We start from the raw sequence: 22,268 nt of genomic DNA, 5'->3' as shown, positions 1-22,268 counted from the left end.
AGGATAATTTTTAAATATTAAGTATTAATCAATAAAAATATAATGTGTGTCTCGGCTAATAAACCTATTTTAGATATATCGATAAATGATTGAAATATTTAAAATAAGATGATTACTTATACATAATCTGTTATATTGGAAGATTATGTAGAAAATTATTTCATAATCACGATAAAAGACAAACAAAAATAAATATTTCACAAATACTTAAATTATTATATGCATTCTAAAATACAATACTTTTATTCAAAGATGTGAATACAAAATAATTGGTTAAAGAACATACTTTATATATTTATGGACTAACTTTCTTGGTTTTCGTTTTTTTGTTTTCGTATTTAATATCCGAAGATGCACAATTTTGGCAAGAACAGGAACTTGGTGTTGTTAGTGGTTTTTTTATTCTTCTGCCATCTTCGCACATTAAGCTGACAGTGATTGCAATGTAATTTTCTACTTGACAACATCGACAATCACTTACTTGCTTCCAATTATCTATATAAAAAAAAAAAACATTTTAGCTAAGTTAAATAAATTCGAATAAACAGATTTAAATTTATGCATTGTTACCGCTGTCAAAGGATGTTGAAGACTGACACGTTCCACTGCATTGCTTAATACCTTCAATAGCATTAAAGTTTTTGCATTTTCCATGTACTGGATCATTTACAACCAGCATACCTAAAGTACTATTTGTATCTATCATAATAGTTTTGCAATTTTCTAAAAAAAGACAAAGAATATAAATATAAAACTAAAATATAATAAAAGTATAAATAAATTTTTTTTTATTTTTACACTTACTCTTAATCTGTTCTTCAATGTTCAAATTACATCGTTTACAGCACTGATCATAATAAATCGATTCACTGGGGCAATCTGTTATATCTGGACAAGCAGTTGGACTTATAACAAGTGATAGCTAAAATAATTAAAATTGTGTAATGCAAAGAAGTTACAAAATGAATATTTGTACAATATATATCTATTGTAAATAACTATATACGTAATTTTTTTTTGCACAATATTGATTTCACTTGAGCATAAAAATATATATACTTTTGCTAAAAAAACTTGCCTGTTTATTTTGTTCTATGCACGAATAAGTAGTACAACTATCGTCGGACGTCCATGTCATATCAGGAGAATACAAAGTATCTTCAAATACGCAAAACGCTTGTTTGCATTCCCCGCAACATTTACCATCTTCTGCTTCCTGGTACGACCATCCCTTAAAAATTGACCAACACAATATTAATACATCAATCATTTAATATACAGAGAATAAAATTTATACATACAATAAAATAAAATTCTTACTTGAGCACACTGCTTCGTACACACTTCAACTTCTGTATGTTTCGTTATATTCGGATCAGCTACGCATGTCTCGATGATACAGCTATTTGTGGGAGATCTCCACTTTTCTCCAGGTTTATACAACTTTCCATCGCTACGGCAAGCGGTTTTGACAATTTCTGGACAGCATTTCCCTGGAATTTCGCGCGTTTCTATCTCAAATTCGGATTCCACTTGCGGATCAATCTCTGAACAAGTTTCGGTGCTTGCTTGAACGTATATCTAAAAATAAATATTAGTTAAAACATTTACAATTTTATTGATTAATCAATACGTCGAAGTGCACTAATAATTTTACATTTGCATTCGCAGATTCACAAAAGTACGCCACGCAATGGTCGTCCGAGTGCCATTGTTCCCCAACATTCTTGAGCATGCCATTTACAATACACGCAACTTGAACACAAGTGCCGCAACAACTACTACTAGTGTCAATAGACGCTTCATATTTGTAACCTTCGTCACACACAGTGTTACATTCTTGTACTTTAGTTAGCATTTGTACACCACTCGAATCTTTGTTGCATTGCATCGCGAGACAAGCATTTTCGATATTAGGTTTCCAACTTTCGCCAATCTGTCAAAACAACGTTGCGAAATTAAAAACTATTTTTTCAATAATGAAAAGAGTTATAATTACACAAAACATATACGTCTCCTTACATTATATATTTTGTCCTTCCATTTGCAGGCAGTACGCTCAAAGATCGGACAGCATTTATCATCCAATAGTATTTCTTCCAATGTATAATCGTTTACATCAGGATGCGTGTTCACACTTGGACACTCCGTAATTAAACAATTTGATTTAGCACCATCATGGGAGTTCTCACACACACACGTTTTGCATTTACCGTCCTTCCATTCCTCCCCAATTTGTTTTGCTGTTACACGTTGATTATTTCGATCTTCGTTACTTGTATATAAACAAATATCCTTCCGGGGCACTGGTGTAAATGTAAAAAAATAAAATATGATTTAACATTTGTTTCATACAATTGATATTTTTTCATATTTTGCGGTAAATACACGTTATATATTAAAAATGTTAAGAAAATTAATTTAATAAATTCGCATTAAAAGTAAAAAAAAGTATCTCACATTCCTTTAATTATATTAAAAGTTTAATATTGCAACATTATTTGATAATTTATATGAATAATAAATACTGTACCACATTCATAAGTTGGACAACAGCTATCTCTAGGCATAGTTGTAGTGACATTATAGTAATCTGGACAATCCGGTGCGGAAGGACAAGTTTTCGGATCGCATATTTTAGCGGGTCGCGGACAACAACCGGATGTATTCATCACTTGTATGAAACCAGGCAATTGCTGAACTTCGTTCGTAAGCTCGTCAAAAATGGGGCATTCACTTGCAGGTAGACATTCTGAAATTATTACAATAATAATGTTACACAACTTATAGAAGAAAACAAAACAAATTTGTTGAAAATGATTTATAAGAATTGCATTATACGTACGGCATATAAATTTGTGACACCCATCAACATCGGTAACTGCTTTCATTATCTGACCAAAGCCACACTCTGGTTCTTGCGACTCAACGCACACAGTGGGTGCTGTCGGTTTCGGAACTGCAAGAAAATTATTAAATCATGAGCAAATGTTTCAATTTTAATAAACAAAAGTGTATGTTATAAACGGTTGTAATATTGTAAACGTAATTTTTTTAATGCTATTGATTTACCGCACAAATACTTGGCGCAGCATCTTTCTTCGGTTCCATTGATGAGCACAGGTGTCATGTTTTCCTCGCAGATTGTATCTAATACAGGACATTCCGTTTTTTGACAACTCACGATCCCAACGTTGCAGCTGCATTCGGTGCATTTGTCAGGATGCCAGATATCTCCCTCCACGTGACCGTCCTTATCGCAGACGAAACAGTTTTTCTTCGGTATGCAGGAATCATTGTGGAATACATGATTTTCCGGGCAGAAGCATCCTTCGACGGGAATAGACGTACACTTCGCATCGTCCGACATGTCCAATTTGTTCAAAGTGTCACATGTTTCTTTGCAACTCGAGCCGCATGGTTGATAGACAAAACCTAAGTAAAAAAATTAATTTGTTGCACAAATTAAGAAAATATTTTTTAAAATTCTTAGTATTAAATTTATTTTAAGTAAAGTTTACTCTGATTCGAGTCCTTTTAAAAAAAATTACAAATATTTTTTTAATAGTAAAAGTGTATTAAAGCTAATAATAATTTTAATTAATAAAAATTAAATAATATAAGAGCTTTTCAAAAGCAATTTTATTTGATAAGTATAATTTTTGTACTACTTTAATAATTAAAAGATCAAGCAATGCGTCACCTGTAGAACATTCGTACGGACAGATCTCCTTGGTTCTCCAAGCTGGACACAGACCAGTTTCCGAGCACTTCCTCGCATACATCTCCAAGCTGTCGCAGTAATTTCCGCCGGTGCATAACGCGTCGTGACAGCAATCTAAATATGGTTTTGGATCTACGATGTTATGACATTGTGTAAACTCCGGCAAATCCAGGATCTTCTTACAGATATCTTGATTTGCTGGCGGAGACGTGCATTGAGGCTGTTGACTGTTGGAGCACGTCTGATCGCTTAGACCCAATTGTGTAGATAGATCCTCGATCAGCCAAGATTTGCCGAACTCCTCGACGTCGTTAGTAATCTTACCGTCGCGTTTCTCAAAACCACCTCCCGTTTCGGCGTTGCAATTACCGCACAGACCTTCGGTAACGTCGCTGAAAATGTGCGAAGGTAGTTTCAAAGTGAATGCAAAATTATGTTGAAAAGCGATGAGTTCCAGTTGGACAGACGATATCAGCAGAGTCACATCTCCAGCCGGTGTTTGGTCCAGAACGATCCATGTATGATTGCGCGGAAATCCTTCCACTTGCGAATCATCGATCGATACGCGCAGATCCTTCAGGTGTTCCGCACGTCTTATCTGCACCACGTGCTTTTCATAGAGGAGCGTGATTGCCTCCGTGCAAATTCCGGTAACGCAATTCTTGTTGGTGATCAAAATTTGATACGTGCGAGCCTCGTTCTGATTCTTCGTACTCGCTACGACGTTCCTCGACAGTAAATAAGTGCAGTTGCCGGCAAATCTGAAATCTCTACGGTCGAAGCCGATGAACTTACCATCGCCGAGACCATCGCATATGCAGTCTCGGCAATGAGCTGGCGGCACGCACTCGTTGTTTCGACGCACCAAACCGTCCGGGCAAAAGCAACCGGGGAAACAAACGCCCCGCATCGGCGGACACGGTTCCACCTCGTGCAGATTGTCGCAGGTGATTTCGCATTTGCTGCGGAAGCAATCCCGATGGACGAACGGCGGCGGGCAATGCGCGGGACAGTCGTAAATGGTTCTCCAATCTCGTAACAGATCTTCGTCAGAAACGCCGGCGGCCTCGCATTCGCCGACGAAGCTCGTCAGTAAGCGACACCGGCAGTCTTCGTAGGAGTTGTTAGAGGCGTGCAGGCAAGAACATGAGGTCTCCACACAGCGAGACACAAATCTGTAATAGTTTTATTTGTTATGTTTTATTTATTTATTTATTTTCGAAAGTCTTCGAAACTAGAAATCCCCCTTAAATAAGCTTCTTATTTTAAGATTCTAATTTTGTTATTAAATCTTATTTCAATTAATAATTGTTATATTTCAACATTTTTTTAGTTATTAAAATGCAAATAAGTTCAAATTCAATAAAGTTTTAAAAACCTGTCGAAATCGATGACCGCAGAGCACGCGTCCAGTAACGTTGAACTCTTCACGGATTTACAAATCGTCCAGGCTTGTTCCTGAACGTCGCGCGGACAGACATGCTGGTCGCATTCCGGCGTGTCTTCCATCGCCCAGCTGTTTCCAAATTGAATGGTGCTCCTCGCCTGCGTTCCTTCGGGCGTCTGGCGATCGTTCGTCACGTTACCGTCGAAGTATCCGCACAGGCCGTCCACGCGACCCGCCAGTTTCGCGACGACGCCGATCTTCACGTTGGTACTCGAGTCCCAGATCACCCAGAAGCCGTAGCGATGCGAGACAAAGACGATCCTGTCGCCCGTAAGCGAGAGTCCGAAATCGGGAATCCGATTTCCGAAACGCGCGATCTGCTTGGCCGTAAAAGTGTGCTCGTCGATGTCCACGTGCAGATCCGGATAGAGGACGATAACGCGCTCGTTCAGCGTCACAACTAAGATCCGCGTGCAGCGCTGCCGCTGTCCAAGCGACTCGACGCACTGCTTCTCCAGCGTGACGTACCACTCGTTACCGTACATATCTCGCGCTAGTATATGATTGCAGACGTCGTACTTGTACTCCATGTTGTCGAACGTATTAAATGTTCTCCCCTTCACGTTGCAGACGGCTTCCTGCGGAGTTAACGGGCGGCATATGTACTTGGGACACTTGTGCATCTTGTACATGCTTATCTTCTCGTACACCACCTCGTACTGCGGCGGACACGATGCTTCTGGACACTTCTTCGGCTTGTCCTTACCGGGAGGCAAGGGCGGAAACTTGTCGGGTACGCAGATGAACTCGAGACACTCGACGTCCTCCGTTGATTGCTGATAAGCTTGGTCTTTCACGGGGCGATTGTAGATCGGGTGCTTCCTGCTTCCTTTCGTCTCGAAGAAACCCTTGCGACCGTTGCGACCCTTGGACTTTACATTCGTCTTCACATCGCGACGCGCTTTGTCGCGCAGCCGGGACGACTGCTTGAAGACAATTCTGTAACCAGGCGGACAGATAGGTTCTTCACAACGTAACGGAGTGACTTGAGTAGTGCCGGGAGTCGTGACTTCTTGAATACTCGTTTCCGTCGCAATGGACGTCGTGAAGACTATTTCCGGACAATTCTTCTCATCATCTGGACAATCCTGAACGCCATCGCACCACGCAGTCTCGTTGACACAAACGTCACTCGTGGGACAGAGCCTAGTGGAAGCCGGGCAGGGTTTGCACAGGCAAGTGCAAAGCTCGCTGACGACCGATCGCAAACTGGGTTCTCGACAGGGCTCGCATTTCTTCGGCGAGCACGTGGCTGTTCCGCCTAAAGCGCACACGCACTCCTGGCAATCCTCCGTTTCGTAGGCACTGCCCACCGCGTAAGAAACGTGTCCGACTACGCAGGGGCACTCGGACTTCGGTACGCACGATTCTCCGTTCCACCAATGAGGATCCTTGCATCTGCAATTTTCGTCGCTCGATGTTTCCTCGATTCCGTCGCACACGTTGCATTCACGTTGCTCGTACGTTGTCGTTGTTGATTTGATTGCAGTAGTCTCCAACACAGGATACGCCAAGTAGCAGCCGAGAATTTCGATCTTCAATGCCACATGAATGTGCCATTTAACGGGCTGTACTCTCAGAAATCTCGCGTGCAGCGGTCTCTCGAAGAAATTCGTCTGCCGGCTTTCCGTATCGAAATTACCAAGGAACTCTTTCTCGTTGCCGTCTTCGTCGACGATCGGATTCCAATGGCGTCCGTCGTTGCTGTAGAATATTTTGTAAGCGGTTGTCCAAGCGCCGTCGCCGCCCTTCGTTGCAACCCCGGTCAAATTTCGAGCCTCCAGAAAGTCGAATTGAACGTACTGATGCGGATTGTCCAAGGCGGCGCGCCACGCGCCTTCCGAGGATAACGGAAGATTGTGAAGGAACTGCGGGGAGCTCGACACCGAAACTTGTTCAATAGCTATCAGTCCGTTGTCCAGTCCCATCGAGTCCTCGCACACCGGTCTCACGGGCTTTACCGTTGTTGATGTTACGCGATCCTGACAACCCAGTATCTCCAGCTTGATCGCGATACCGTTGTGCCACGTCAGCGGATTGATGCGAATTATCCTCGCCTCAATCGGTTGATAGAATTTTTGCTTCACAGAATGGATTTTATCGACGGGGCCTCTGAACACACGCGGCTCCTTTCCGTGATCGAGCACGTACGAGAAGGTCTGACTGTCCTCGGAGAAAAGCACCTTGTAACTGGTCACGAATTTATCTTCGGTGACGCCGCCTTGCAGTATCACACCGTAAATCGGTTCAGGTCTGCCGAATATAACGTCGAGCCATTGATTTGCGTCCGTTGTCTCCGGTTCCCAGAATTTTCCAAATGTAAGCAAGCTTCCCTCCGTGTACATCAGCAGATCCTCAAGCTGTAATATGGAATTCTTGCTGTCGCTGGCGCGAACAGTCACTTCCTTTCGCAGATTCTGCATCAACGGAACGTAATTCGCTTCGTCGCACCCCGCGGGTGGAGTGACCGTGCTGTTTAGAAGAATCGTGTGCTCTTCGATGGACGTCGTTCTCCAAGAGCTCTGAGTCGTAAGTGGTGGTTGCGCGGTTGATTTCGTACCGCTTGAGGTTTCGCCGCAGGAAGTCGTGTCGCACGTGTAATAATTATTCACACACTGGCAGGTCTCGCAATCGGACTCTTTCTTGATGGCGCCCGGCGCGACCGAGATTCCGTCGTGAGACGTGCAGGAACAGTGATTCGCCTCCACGCAGGTGACGCCGTCCCTCCAGAATTTATGCAACGGACACGTCGGCTGGTCGATCGATACGCATCCTGCGACGCAATCGGCAGCTTCGCCGCAAAGACCCTGCGTCGTCAGGATGTGCCGATAGTACTGGCACGCTCTGGTGCACTGAATCGCGCACTCGCTCCACGTCTCGCCGTCCTTGCACACGTGCGTGGTCGACACCGTCTTCTTCACCGACGTCGTCAGCGTGCTCTCGTATTTGGTGCCGGTGTTGCTGCTCCAATCGGTCTTGTCGCCGGCTTGTGTGGTTCGTCCAGGCGCAACCGAGCACTCCGGCCGTGTCCGCAGAACCTCCGCTGGCCAATCGCACACTTGAGTCTCCGAATTGTACAGAGTGCCGGGACCGCACGACTTCTCCACCAGCTCGTATCCCGTCGGCGTGGAAACGCAGTGGTAAAACAGCTGGCAGTTGGTCGGATGCGGCGAATTCGGCCGCGTCTCGTCGCATTTCTCTTGCCCGCCTCCTGTGCTGACTTCCGTTGTCACATTCTCGACGATGACCGATGTGTCGTGGCAGCGGCACAACACGCTGATCTCGAAGTCCACGCAAGGAAGATTCGCATGCGATTGACAATACAAGCCGCGCTCCAGGCTACATTCCACATCCAGACCGGTCTCCTTCGGACTCAGATGTCCCTTGACAGATCTGCACTTTATGTCAATCATGTGCTCTCTGTCGCAAACCGCGAGTCTATTCACGTTGGCGAGATCCATCCAGCTGGGCAGCGGTTCCACGTCCAAGAACTTCTTTCCTTTCACCGCTGGATCCTTGTTGATCCACGCAGACCAACCGTCCACGCATTTCTGAGGCTCTGCCAAGGGCACTGTGACGGTAGCAGCTACAGTAGTAGTAATAGTAGTAGTAGTAGTAGTGCAAGGCTCTCCCTTGCAGATCACTCTGCCACGGCTGCAGAAGCAGCTCTGGCAATCGTCACCGCTGACCCGATCGCCCTCGTAGTACGTCACTCCGTCGATCTCGGCGCAGATTGGCTTCGCGCATGTCGATTTGGGTATACATTCTGTATAATTAGCGTTTCGATACACTTGATCTTCGGGGCAGGACTCGAACTGGCAGCCTTCCACGCAGGTATCCTCCGTGCACAGGTGCGAGCCGTCTTTCACAGTCATCAGATTGTCGCACGTCTCGCGCGGACAAGTCGAGACGCAAGGCGAATACGTGCTGCATCCTTCATCGCACTGCAACGGGCAGAGTTCTTGCGTTCGCCACTTCACGGGGATGCCTCGCGCGTTGCATTCTTGCGCGTACGCCGCCACTGCCGTGCACAGGCATTCGCAGTCGCCGCCGGTGTCGCAGCTGCACGTATCGAAGATGCAGTTCTGCAGATACAGCTCGACCGCGACTTCTGAGTGACACGGCGAGAACAATGGTGACTTCAGCACGTTGCAGCGTCGCAGCGACCACAGCTTACGTTCCAGATGCTGCTCGCAGGCGTCGTCCGGCATGTCTTTCGGCTCGGGACAGAATGCGTTCTTCTTCCACGAGTCGCCGAACAAATTGACCGAAGCTTCGGATATCCCGCCGGACGGCGTCTTGAAATCGTCCTCGGCATTGTCGTTGTAATCGCCGCATAAACCCATCGTGCGACTTTTCCATTCTGGATTTAATCTCACATAGACTCTGGTACCTGACAAAATCAAAAGTCACGCAATCAAACAAATAATATAGAATATAAATAAAAATTTATTAATTTATTTACATTATAAATTGTACAAATTTGTGCAAAAATCTAAACGTTTATTTTCAGAAGCAAAATCTAATCTACTTAATTTTTAAGACACTCTGTATATATTTCTTACCTTTGTCCCATTGTAATACCAATCCTAAATCTGGCACGTCGACAAACACAAAAACACCAGCGATCCTTATCGTCATTCTCTTAAAAGATCCTTTAGGTAGTTCCTTTCCTTTCGTCAAAATAAGTTCTTCTTGCTGTTCACCGCTTCCGACCGTAAGCTTGATCGACTTGGAGCATGCGACTCCGTTTGTACCGCAAGGTACATTCTGAATAGAGATGTCAAAACACTCCTCCTTGCTTAACGAGCTCTTCACCAAGACATAGTCACATATGCCTTGGAAATTGTACATCTTCCCGTCAAATGTTTTATAATGCGAATCGCCCCACACAGAACAGACTCCTAAAGAAAAGATAATCAGTTACGAATATAACAGACGATAAAGCATTTTTGGGTTTCCTATCGCTTAAAACAATATATAATACATACAACTTTATTTTCGAATAAAACAACTGACAAAAGTTGTTAAATAATTTTATTTACTTCTCTTCTCGCATATATAATTAATTGTATTAATAAATATATTTTGTAGAATTCAAAAAGATTATATAGCATATAAACTATTAAGATTTTTTATCAATAAATATCGATAACGTATGAAAAAAATCACCTGCGCAAGTTCTGTCCGTGCACTTCCACTTGGTGCTTTCGCATGTGCAAGTATTACACTCGGCTTGTATAACCGAGCCTTCCTTGTAGCTCTTTCCGCCGTGATGGCAGGGGCAATCTTCCTTCTTGACGCACGCACCGTTCGGCGCGTCTAAGACGTATCCGGATTTGCAGACGCAGCCGGACGTACACACCGATGGTATCAGTTCGCTCGCTACATGCATATTACTGCAAGTTCTCTGCTCCACTGGCTGGCAATCCGTCACTTCCAAATGCTTACTGGCTTGGCAAACGGAGAGAAGATCTTTCACCGATGGATATTCTTTAATCTCGTCCGGCGTCGCTAATCGGCACTCCCATACACCAGCTATAAAATTAATGGAGAACAGAATATTGCATTACAGAACGCTGTGCTTTAAATACTGACCTATGCAAGAGCAAAACTCTTGTCCTTTGGTGCCCGGACGGACTTCTCGATGATTAGGCTTGTATTCGCGACCCGCGTGCACGCAGGGACACTGAGCGATCGGAATGCACTCGCCATTCACATCTAACGTTTGACCTTCCGGACAATTGCAGCCTTCCACGCACTCTTGCTTGCAATCCCGATAAAAGGATATGTCCGCGCACGATCTGCATCGATAATGTTATTTAACGATTGTATAATATAATAAAACAATAAAAAGTCGATAAAGAAATAGATGAATAGATTGCAGCGCACCTCGTACAGCTGTTCCCGCAAATTTGATAAGTCTGCCCACCGCTGCAGTGAATTTTGCACTCGTCAATCTCGGCACGCCACGAAAGCTTCACGCCCAATGCCGCGCAATCTTTCGCGTACGCTGCTAATATCGGACAGAGGCACGATTTTATGTCAGTCTCGCACGCGCACATGTCATACACGCAGTCTCGGTGAAATTCCGCTGGATCGACGTACCAATGGCAATCTAGAAAAAAAGAATCACATATAAAAATAATAAAATTATAAAGATATTAAATATTTTAATGTTCTTCAAAACTTAAAGTTTATATTTTATTCAATTCTTTAAAGTACAGTAACTCAAATCCTATTTATTGTTTTTTCTTTAATTTCGTACAGAGCTTATACGTATTTAAATTTTTACATAAGTATGCAAGACAATAAAATTCTGACGAATACCTGAGAAAATATTACTGTGCATCTTAGAACAATATTCCTCTGCGGTTGCTCGCCGTTGAGGATTTAATTCGCAAGGATGTTTCGATTCGCTCTCAGGCTCATCGACGCAATATTCGTTCATTTTCCATTTATTAGCAAAGGCAATCGCCACGGGCTCGATGTCGCCGTCGGGTGTCACGAAGTCGTCCTTTTGACTTTCAGTAAATGTTCCGCAGAGTCCTTTCGTTTGATCTGAATAGTAATGATTCAATTAAAAATCCTCTTCGGAATTATAATCTATTGTTGACAAAACTAAGTCAAATAAGAGACAAAGAGCTTACCGTGGAATTCAGCCGGAGCGTTAATGTAAACGCGCGACACACCGTCCCACCATACTTCCAAAGCATTTGGCAAGTGAATCACTATAAATATACTGCTCGCAATTCGTATTCGAGCATCGTTCAGCAACATGGGAAACTTCATTACCTCGTCGCCATTCACCGTAATTTGGTGATTTTGCTTCAATTTTATAGAATTATCTCTGAAATTGATCGTAACGGCTTTGGTGCACGACGGAGAGCCAACAGCAGCGTAGCCCATGCTCTAAAACAGATCACAATTTTAATTAGAAATACGTAAAATAATTATATAAGAAAACAAATACCGATAAATCTAATTAATGATCTAAACATGCTGAACTTCCATTCAGTGAAAAGGAAGAAAGAAAATTTCTCTGACCTCTGATATTGCTCCGGAACACGGAACGTTCTCGCTCTCGATTGTATAATTCTCTCCCTTCATCAAATAGTATTTGCACTTTCCCATGAAGTCGTAGTGCTTGCCGTCGAACGTAGTGTAATGCGGATCGCCTACGACGGCGCATCTGGCGCCGCATCGTATTTGCGTGCAAACCCATTTGCCGGAGGTGCAAGTACAAGTGTTGCAACCCCTCGGCACGCTCGTACCCGGTTGAAACAGTTTACCCCTCAATCGGCACGGACACTCTTCCGGAGAAACGCATTTGCCCTGATGCTCCAAGGTACCCGTCGGACAGAAGCAGCCTTCCTCGCACTCGGAACTGTCGCTCGTCTCAACACCGGAGAAACAAGACGCTTCCACCTTTGGGCCGCATGACATGTACACTCGGCCGCCGTCGCAGAGAATCGCTACAAAATTATTTATTTATTCTGTTAGGAATCGAGAGAGACAATTGCGAAATACGAATGTTAACTACAGAGTAGTTTAAAATTAACTCACGACAAGTATCGTTGCTCCTCCATCCGGTTAATAGCGCGATTCCTTTGTGACTGCATTGGCGAATGTAAACGTCCATAGTATCGCAAGCGCATTTCCTCCTGTCCTCGTATTTGCAAACGCAATAATCCCACAAGCATGCCTCGGTCAGTTCGGACAGATTGATTGTACTGGCGCAAGTCTTGAATTTTTGATTGGAGAGCAGCTTGATGCAGAATTCATAAGCGTCTCGAATGTATTCATCTTTCGATTCGCACGCGTGTTGCATATTCGGATAATTGTCGCATGTTTCTGCAAAATAAAACAAGTTTCAATCATATTAATAATACGGATTCTGTTCAAGATAGCTTAACGCGCATAAAGCGACACAAATACATTTTTTAGACTTTTATAATCTTCATATTTGTCGCATGTATCTACAGCAATGCAAATTTAAATCATGTAAAACAATATTTTACCTCCAAGATCCTCAACGCGCCAAGAGTTCGCCAACGCCGATATACTTTTCGCATAACTTCCGCTCTTCATTAAGAATTCATCGTTCTGATCGTCGTTCATCGTGCCGCACAGACCAGCCGTTTTGTTCCACATACTCTCGGAAGCCTCGATCTGCAGTAGCAGAGCGCCGTCCCACTTCAGTTTCACGCCCAGCGAGTCGAGGGAGACGAGGATGAAATGCGCGGATTTGTCTATGCGCAATCCGGGCAGGTACGCCGGTATCGGCAACGATCGTTTGTTGTTAGAAAACGTCGGCATACCCGTCTCGTCATTGCTAAGCGTATATTCTTTGTTGTGCACAAACAGCTTGATGATTTTGGAGCAACGAAGATCCGAGCCTGTTCCGCAGCCTGGATTGTTCGATACCACGATCGTACAGATGCCGTCTCGCGCCTCCTGAAGAAGCGTATGCGGGCAGTCGCTGTTAAAGCTGTAGACTCTATCGTCGAAGGTCTTGTAGTGCGCGCCGCCCCAGGTGAAGCACGTCTTCGGCCTCGGTCGACTCATCTCGATGATTGTTATGTGGCCGTCATGCGTGTTATACTGATTCTACAATGTTTTTCGTATACCATTTTTGTATTTTAATTTGCAAGCAATTTTATTTTTGTCCTATGTAACTTTTTTTATGCTAATCGTGTACTTATGATAAACTAGATTTATGATTCCGCGAGTACGATATATTATTTACCGAGGACACGTTGCTTCCGTGAATAACATGCTGCCAGTTTCCACCATTAATCTTCTGTGAGTGTCCCATGCCGTAGATATCTTGCAACGACCAGGAGTGATTCGATTCTCGTACATAGGTGTTGTAGGAAGTGCCGAGCGAGATGATTTTGATGTTGTTGTCGACCTTGCACTGCGGTATCGGCTGCGGTTCGAAAGTGCCCTTATCGTAGGTGCAAATGTAAGCCGCGGCAGGTGGAAACTCGAATTCCACCCCCGTCGGACAGTTCAGCGTGCAGGAGTACGTCTCGCCGACGCCGGTGCAGTGATATCCGCCATTGAAACGCAGCTTCTCGGCATCGCAAGCGTTGGCAGCTGCATATTAAATATATGTTGATTAAACATATAATTTAGGAAATATATATATTTATGAGAAAAATTTATAAAGATTTATTCATTTTCATTAAGATAAGACATTTATTTAATAAACTTTATTTTCATCGCTATTTGCCTCGCTATAAGATAAAATTAAATTGTAAGATAAATGTTTTTACTTACAGTACTGACATTGAGGTCCTCGATAATCCTGCGGGCACTGGCACAGATTCGTCGGTAGACAATTGCCACCGTTTTGACAAGGTGGATCGCACACGGCTATTGAGACATAATCATATTAAATATATTACGAGTATTTTACACGCATATAGAGAGGTTTAACGTGTAAACATACGTTCGCAATCCGGAATTGATACCCAATCGCTCCTGGTTGGTTCCCAGCTTCCGTTCTTGCAAATCAAGTTGGTAACAGACGAACCATCCGGGAAAGTAAAATGTTTCAGGCAGGAGATGGTGCACGTCCTTAAAAAAATTAAATAATAGAAGTATAAAAAAATTGTAAATATATATGCAAAGATTTACACATAACTTACTTTGAGTTGCATTTTTTATGAGAATTAAGCACAGGTGGGGGATAATTTAAACATGGTCTATCTTCGAATTGGCACTGCGGGCCAGTAAAGTGCTCGGGACAATCGCAATGATGAGGCGCGATGCATATTCCTTTATTTAGACACTCAGGCAAGCAGATCGCTGTGAAACATTTAATACGTGATTTAAATCGGATATATTCTGTTTCTTTAAGTTTCCTGACTTTGCAATTTTGTTGCAGATTAAATTTGCGCTTATTACGTACGTTCGCAATGTGGTAGCGAGTTCCATTCGGTGCCTTCAATGTGCCATTCCTTATCAATGCAGGTGATTTTTAGATAAAACGCACCGTTCGGAAACTTGTAGTCCGGCGCGCAAGTTGCTGTGCAGCCGCTGTCAACAGAAATATTTTCAGAAAATTTAATATTGCTGAAAAATTATTGAATAATTAATAAATTTTTACTTCTCTTCAACGATACACTTTTGCTTAAATAATTTTTAAATTAAACTATTTTGGCGTTTGTAAATACCTATTTGACGAGCATTTAATTTTGCCGTTTATAGGTGCATCTGGCATACGAACACAGCCTCCTGCGAACACACGTCTTCCACCTTTTCTGCTTTTAACATTATAAAAATCACCCATCATTGGCGCATCGTTTGGCATGTTCTCCCTAAGAGATAAAACAACTGGTACATTCTACTATTTATAAATAGTAGAATTAAAAGTAGTAACAAGCAGTTTAAAATACATAAACTTTTATGAAAAAATAATACACTAAAACGTAGTGTTACAAATTGCATAACTTGCTTCCAGATAAAATATAGAGTATTTTATAATATAAATAAAATTTTTTTGATAACAGAAAAATAAAATATTAACATGGTCGTCTCCTGTGCGACCATATCCTCCGGGTATCCATGTCCTTGTATTATATTGCTTGCAACGATGATCAGTACAAATAAACGCCCAAATATCTGCAACGGCACCATATTAGTGCGATGCATTTCCGCGTCAGAAAAGATTTTACATTTATGTTTGCAACGAAATGCACGGATCAAGCAACACTTTTAAAAAGCGCAAATCAAAGTACAACCTTTTTATATATATACCTCTTGAAGGAAACGGATAAGTGATAAAGTGATAAAGTTCAGATAAACGAGAAAAAAAATATGGGTCAACCGGTTGCAGATCTAAAACACAAGCAACACGTGCATGTATTTCGCATATACACCGTGAAATAAATTGCATTGTGCGTATCTCTATAAATATATAATATAAAAAATGTCTTTATATAAAAAAAAATATGTGGTTACCTTACGCATAGCGTCGACAAATTTTCTATGAAACACTGATATAATTTAATTAAATTTTCCTTGTAAAACATTAAGCTTCCATTTATTAAAATTTTGATTATCTTCAGTTCTATATGGATGTCCATAGATATATCTTTCTTGCATCCATAAATCATCAAATCCACATGCTTTGTGCAAGCTTTAAGTTTATTCAAAATAGAAACATAAAATAAATTCAAGCTAAAAAAAAAAACGCATAATTATTGCCATAAAATAACGAGTACTAATTACTTTCATATCAATGATTAAGCATTTATGATAAATGTTGGGCGCGCTATGATAAACGTTGCGACGTAATTTAAAGAACAAGATTAACTTATCGTTTTTGCTCTTTACGTTAATGAGCCTCTAATTAGATAAAGCCCATAACAAGAGGAAGTAGCTATCAGCCATTAATAAACGAATATAAATTACGCAACACGAAACATTTACATATCTAAGACAAATCATTATTGTTATCTTTCTTAATTTAATGCAACTTTAATGTTTAAATGATATATCACAAGATTTGCAAATATTCGCTATTTATTGACTTTTTGTGCTCCCTTCTCCTCTTAATAAATTAAATTAAATTAATTAAATTAATTAAAATTATTATAATTTACGTTCAAGTTCTTGTACTGTTAGTAACACTTTTAGTTTGGCAACTAAAATTAGATTTGTTTCCCGTCTGATATCTCGCCAGTAAACAATTAAATGCATCCGGCATCATTCTATAATTACTGGCCATTTTTAATTGGCCTGGCTCGGAATATTTCGAATGCCATATTTCGTAATAAGTTTCGCTCGATATGTCACTGGAAAACGTGATGTTGAATTCTTCCTGCAGCGCAATCTTCCATACCTGAAATATATAAACATTCGATTATTATTACGATACTTCTTTATATTTAGCAAATAAATTAAATTTAATTACATTAAATCATTAACATACAACAAAATTTAAAAAAAATAGTACAATATTAACAATTTTAATTTAAAACTTACATCCTCGTCGGGTATTGAAACTTTCGCAGGTATGTTACCAAATCTGCCTCTGCCACTGAATACATGCAGGTGATACAATAAATAATTCAACGTGTGCATTTTGTCGGGCTCGCTGGCGCTGAAAGTCACAGATATCGGCGAGCAGCATTCTCCTTTCGTTGGATACACAGCACGCGTAAAGTAGCTGTCTGGTCTGACGACACCCCACAGAAGATTTGGCAAGGAATAACCGTGGAAAGTACCTCTTAGGTACTGATCTCTGGTATCAGATGGATGTATGCCTAAAGACAACAGATGTTTTCCTGCAAAAAGAAACAAAAAATCAGTATCACAAAAATATATATTCTATTATTATCAAATGTGTATAATGCCAGTTTATTTACCGAGATAGTAATCTTCCTTCTTCCAATATTTTCCACCCGAAATACACTTTTGTGAAGTATTGAACATTTGTACTATTTTTGCCAATGCTCCTTTACTAAGAACATATCCAGATTGAGCAACATTGTAAGTCTGGCCCCATAGAACTACCGGATGACCCAAGTAATAATCATCCCTGTGATCTAATGGAGCAACCATATAGCGCAGATTCTCTGGTATGACCATAGTATGATCTTTTACAAAAATAATCCACTCTAGCTCGCCTAACGTTTTGTTATTCCAAATGTAATTCATAGCTTCGCATAATAATTGCCAGGAAGACACAATCTTTGTGTCTGCATTTATAATAGGCAGTTCGGTATCTTTTAAATGATGCCCAAAGAAATATATATTGTTGCAGCGTTTGGCCCATGTGGCCTGAATCGATTTTCCTAACTTGAGTTTCTCTACAAAAACCACACACGTGATAGATACTTGTTTTCTCAACCATCTCCATTCTGTGTTTTCAATTTTCTTTGTGGCGTCTCTTTCTTGTGGACCATATAAATATTTGTCCAGATCAATTTTGTGCAATTTCCATTTTTGTGTTGCCAACCAAGTTTGATATGTAACAATATTCGAAAAGTCAGATGTTTTCTTCACTTTTTTCCAATGTTGTAAAATAATTTCTTCGTGGTAAGGTTTCTTATTCAGGTAATATTCAGGTTGCCACAACGATAAATCTTGATCATATGTCAGATCAGTCACAAATATGCTTCTCAACAAAAAAAGCAATAATGGAAAAACAAAACCAATAGCTGAACCAAGTAAAAATACAGACCTCTGTTTCAAAAATCGAAAACGCATTTTGTTAATACAGCAATGAAATCTGTAAATGCATTATTATCCAGCTCTGTCAACACTGATGCCAAGTGGTCAACTATCCAGTAAAATTTACTTCATTCGTGCACTCGCACTTGACCTTTATTAAACTCACTTATCTCATTAAGATCTTGTGATATTATTTCATTCTGAATGTTTTTGAGCCTTACTTTTTTTCTTTATACTGTTTGCAAAATTGATTTATTTTGAAAACTGCAAGTACCATACATACAACAAAATTTATACATTGAATATATCATATTACATTATTTGAAATAAATTAATAGCATTATTACCTGCAGCATACATCTGCCTACATATGTCGAGGAAAAAGTAGGATAAAACCATTACAAAATTATAAATATCACTCACTACATTGACATAACATATTTCAATCGAAATTTTTTCGACCGTTTCAAAATTATATCTGTGGTTACACGATAGTTTATGATATAAAACTCGATACAACCAGAGAATTGCGATCAGTACATTTTATTAATCGATCTAGTGTAAAATGATTGAAAAATAAAAATTAAACTGGAATTGGCTAACATAAAATATGGTGGCGTAAAGTATGGTGTCGCCATAATATTCATATTTCGCAACGGAATCAACAGGTGGCATAAACAGACAAGCAGTTAGTCTAACCTATAAATAGTGCCCGATATAAACACAGATCAGCTGATGAACGCATATGTATGCAAATTGTATTGGAAGTACACAAAGCGGATCGGATGTATTGTTTGCACACTAAGCAGCTGCTTTAGATTTTGAAGGTCACAGAATTTTTCACTACATACTCTAATATAAAATATAATGATAAAATTAAAATATTAACTTGATTTTTACACATTTGAGATTGTAAAGATTGAAGATTTCTCATATATTTTTAACTCTCAGAAATATATACATATATTGTATACATATAAGTACATTACACAAGCTTATGATAAAAGATAACAAATATCATCTTTGTTCATAAGACTTGCCATACAATAAGTCAAGTTCAAGTCTGATTCTTGTAAAATATAAAATCTTATAAATTTAAAATAAACTATCAAATTCTTCTAAAAATATTAAAAGATTCAATATACATAATGCAAATATATAATTATTATAAATGTAAATGTGTAAAATGTATACTTAATAGATTTAAATAATGATATATAAATATATAATTTATGTATAATATTAAAATATATATCAATTATTAATAAAAATTATCGTTGTCGAATAGATTTTATTTTTTTTTTTGTTTTTTAGAAATAATTTTAGCAGTTCTAAAAATACTATGTAGATATCTCAATATATAGTTCACCATAGAGAATTATTAATGCAAAATATCGATTGCTATTCTTTAGTAAAGACTGTACAAGTATAAGACTGCTATAATACAGCAGGACAAAATCACAGAGGTGAGAAAAAATATTAAGCTCAGAGGAAACAGTATTTGCGAAAGAGATTGGAAAAATTAGAAACTGACTTTACCACGTATTTTAAAAAAACCTAAGCCGTTCCTATTGTGCACTAAGGCACCGAGACCGCAATAATTCTCTACAATAATCGGCAAATTAACAACGCTGCATTCACGGGGTAGTAAGCTTTTGAGCGTAGTTTGAAAGGCGTCGATGTCAAATCTCGTTTTGACAATTTCAGTTCCAGCTAAAAAGATATCACCTCATTATTGTCAATTCTTGTTCAACTTGGAAATTGAGATTGTAAATTAAAAATTAAAATTTGAGCAATTAAATAATCTCAAACTTAGTCCATTTTGAATTCCAATTTCCAATTTGCAATCTCAATCCCCAATGCATAGTTTGATAATTAAAATTTTAGTAAAAGATACATTACAAATTTTTCTTATAATGACACCGATTATGACATTTCCTCATTTTATCTAATTTTAACATCTACCTTTATACCAGAATAATGGATGACTGGCATATGTGAGCCATGGTATATCTTTTGCAAACGGATTCCATTTCTTTGCAAGAGGCAAAGGCTGTCCTCTGTTCCACATAAGTCTTATTCCCGGCATACGCCGCTTCCTGAAAAATTTAAAATCCTGTTCCTGCAAACACTTTAATATGAAGACGTGAAATAATCCAATTTCATACAAAAATGTGCCCTTTTTCATTATAAAATAGATAGATTATTAAATATATAAAAATTTCTTATAGCATAAACGGACAAAAAGCATATTATAAAATAAATATTAACAGATACAATGTACAATACAATAAAGAAATGATAAAAACAAATATGTCCAAAGCAAATGAATAAGCATAGCGAATTAGTGCTAGCAGACAACAAAGCGATATACCTAGGCTCGAATTGAGCAAAACCAGAGCAACCTGCAACAGATGACCATTCTTGACGTACTGCACAATGAATTATGGATGATACGCCTTCTGCCAATCCACTTAATCGTCTAGAAGAATCGATATGAAACACAATTGACAGTAACTTAGAAGCTGCGATTCTTTATACATAACACATATATCTTTGAAAGCCCTGTTACAAATCTTCAATAAAATAAATTATTTACAATCAATGTTTTAAAAGAAGAACCATATGAAAAAATTATGCAATTGTAATGTTTGATCACACAAATTTATGTTTTGTCCCAAATTAATATTTTGATATATATAAATATCTCCGTACACATATTATTCATAACATTATTAATACTCACGGTGCAAGAGATGAAGATGGGTAAATTAATTCTCCTGCGACTACTGTGTCCAGTAGTGATACAGGCACTCGATTAAAATCCAGTATTTTTAGAGAAATAAAATCGTACTTTACAGAGTAAAGGGCATTTGTCGATAATAATACAAGTCTTTCCTTCTCTGTATCCCACAGACTTATTCTAGAAATAAATAAAATCTCTAGTGAGGACAAAATTGCGCAAATTAACAAAGAACATAGATAATCAGCGCATACTCTGTCAGAAGCCAACTTCCTACAAGTTCGTCATTGTTTTCCTTTATCAGGCGTTCGACGCAATCATTTATCGCTCTTTCCACAACTTCATTCCTGTCAGTAAAAAATGTTTGAACATCTATATGCGTGAATGGAACATTACACACATTCTTTGAAGTCGAAGTCCGCTTTGGCGTGCCATCAGTGCTTTCTGTCGCTGGTCTGATAGCTGAAATTAAAGAAAAAGATAATGCTTAAGTTCCTAACGCTAAATAGATTTTGTTAAATTCTGTTGTAAATTATAAATTACCTAAAACTTTACAAAGCAGAATAATTAATCAATTTACTTTCTAAAAAATTATAATCCCAACAGAAATGGACGATAAAAACTTACGGTCTGTATTAGCAATTTCCAAAGTAGCTGTTTCGAAATTAACTGCAAGTCCGTCATCCAAACACGTCTCCTCCATTTTTTAAGGTTACCTGTCACCGAAAGATCTTTGTTACATATGTATATCAAAAACAACGTCGACGAATCACAACAAGAGTATCGATGATGCGCGATGGTATAAGCACTGGAAATTAAGGCGTACGACTTTTGAAAATCCAATTAAACGCATTGCAAATACGCTCAATCGAATTGTTTAAAACTGACGTCTTCGATCGATCATGCGAGACGCCATATTACTGCACCAACAATGGCGCATGATTTTTATTTATTTATAAAACTTCCCAAATGTTACACAATTACACAATTACTATAACACTTTTTACATTTCCTGCATATTTCTTTATGCTCAGAGTTGAAGAAATATATTAAAAATTTGTTCCTTTTATCTTTTTTGTGGCAGCAATCTTAAAACAAAATAAAATTAGTAATTGTAATATATAAAAAAATATATAAATATATAACATAAAAATTCGTCAGATTAT

The 22,268-nt window shown here is 39.5% G+C and overlaps 3 protein-coding genes across 4 annotated transcripts; all 3 read right to left on the bottom strand.

Annotated features, from left to right (window-relative positions):
• Window positions 1-207: 207 nt before the first annotated feature.
• On the bottom strand, window positions 208-16,300 carry Hml (Hemolectin). The gene is made up of 30 exons (XM_012363743.2): window positions 16,143-16,300; window positions 15,939-16,019; window positions 15,709-15,803; window positions 15,356-15,499; window positions 15,091-15,218; window positions 14,828-14,987; window positions 14,629-14,756; window positions 14,457-14,552; window positions 13,921-14,273; window positions 13,193-13,781; window positions 12,738-13,025; window positions 12,219-12,646; window positions 11,822-12,083; window positions 11,502-11,732; window positions 11,064-11,289; window positions 10,770-10,975; window positions 10,344-10,709; window positions 9,737-10,075; window positions 5,103-9,564; window positions 3,704-4,899; window positions 3,073-3,435; window positions 2,846-2,959; window positions 2,534-2,752; window positions 2,023-2,306; window positions 1,658-1,936; window positions 1,321-1,581; window positions 1,079-1,231; window positions 805-922; window positions 571-723; window positions 208-495 (listed from the first exon to the last, which is right to left on the bottom strand). The coding sequence occupies exons 1-30, from the start codon at window positions 16,149-16,151 to the stop codon at window positions 296-298; spliced, it is 11,931 nt and encodes a 3,976-aa protein (XP_012219166.2). The 5' UTR covers window positions 16,152-16,300; the 3' UTR covers window positions 208-295.
• A 4-nt stretch (window positions 16,301-16,304) lies between these two features.
• LOC105670298 (C1GALT1-specific chaperone 1-like) lies at window positions 16,305-19,110 on the bottom strand. The gene is made up of 5 exons (XM_012363745.2): window positions 18,707-19,110; window positions 17,552-18,623; window positions 17,169-17,470; window positions 16,787-17,025; window positions 16,305-16,361 (listed from the first exon to the last, which is right to left on the bottom strand). Exons 2-4 carry the CDS (start codon window positions 18,393-18,395, stop codon window positions 16,789-16,791), a joined length of 1,383 nt encoding a protein of 460 aa, XP_012219168.1. The 5' UTR covers window positions 18,396-18,623; window positions 18,707-19,110; the 3' UTR covers window positions 16,305-16,361; window positions 16,787-16,788.
• A 152-nt stretch (window positions 19,111-19,262) lies between these two features.
• LOC105670258 (tumor protein p63-regulated gene 1-like protein) lies at window positions 19,263-22,056 on the bottom strand. 2 transcript variants are annotated; one of them, XM_012363657.2, is made up of 6 exons: window positions 21,730-22,056; window positions 21,357-21,564; window positions 21,106-21,282; window positions 20,734-20,841; window positions 20,325-20,458; window positions 19,263-20,072 (listed from the first exon to the last, which is right to left on the bottom strand). In XM_012363657.2, exons 1-6 carry the CDS (start codon window positions 21,803-21,805, stop codon window positions 19,882-19,884), a joined length of 894 nt encoding a protein of 297 aa, XP_012219080.1. In that variant the 5' UTR covers window positions 21,806-22,056; the 3' UTR covers window positions 19,263-19,881. The 2 variants fall into 2 exon arrangements, with proteins under 2 accessions (XP_012219080.1, XP_012219082.1); XM_012363659.2 differs by lacking the exon at window positions 20,734-20,841.
• Window positions 22,057-22,268: the final 212 nt, after the last annotated feature.

This window comes from Linepithema humile, chromosome 5 (assembly GCF_040581485.1).
Source record: "Linepithema humile isolate Giens D197 chromosome 5, Lhum_UNIL_v1.0, whole genome shotgun sequence".
NCBI classification, from domain to species: Eukaryota; Metazoa; Arthropoda; class Insecta; order Hymenoptera; family Formicidae; genus Linepithema; species Linepithema humile.
Note: the sequence above shows the minus strand (reverse complement) of the source record. Positions and strands in the feature narration are given on the sequence as shown.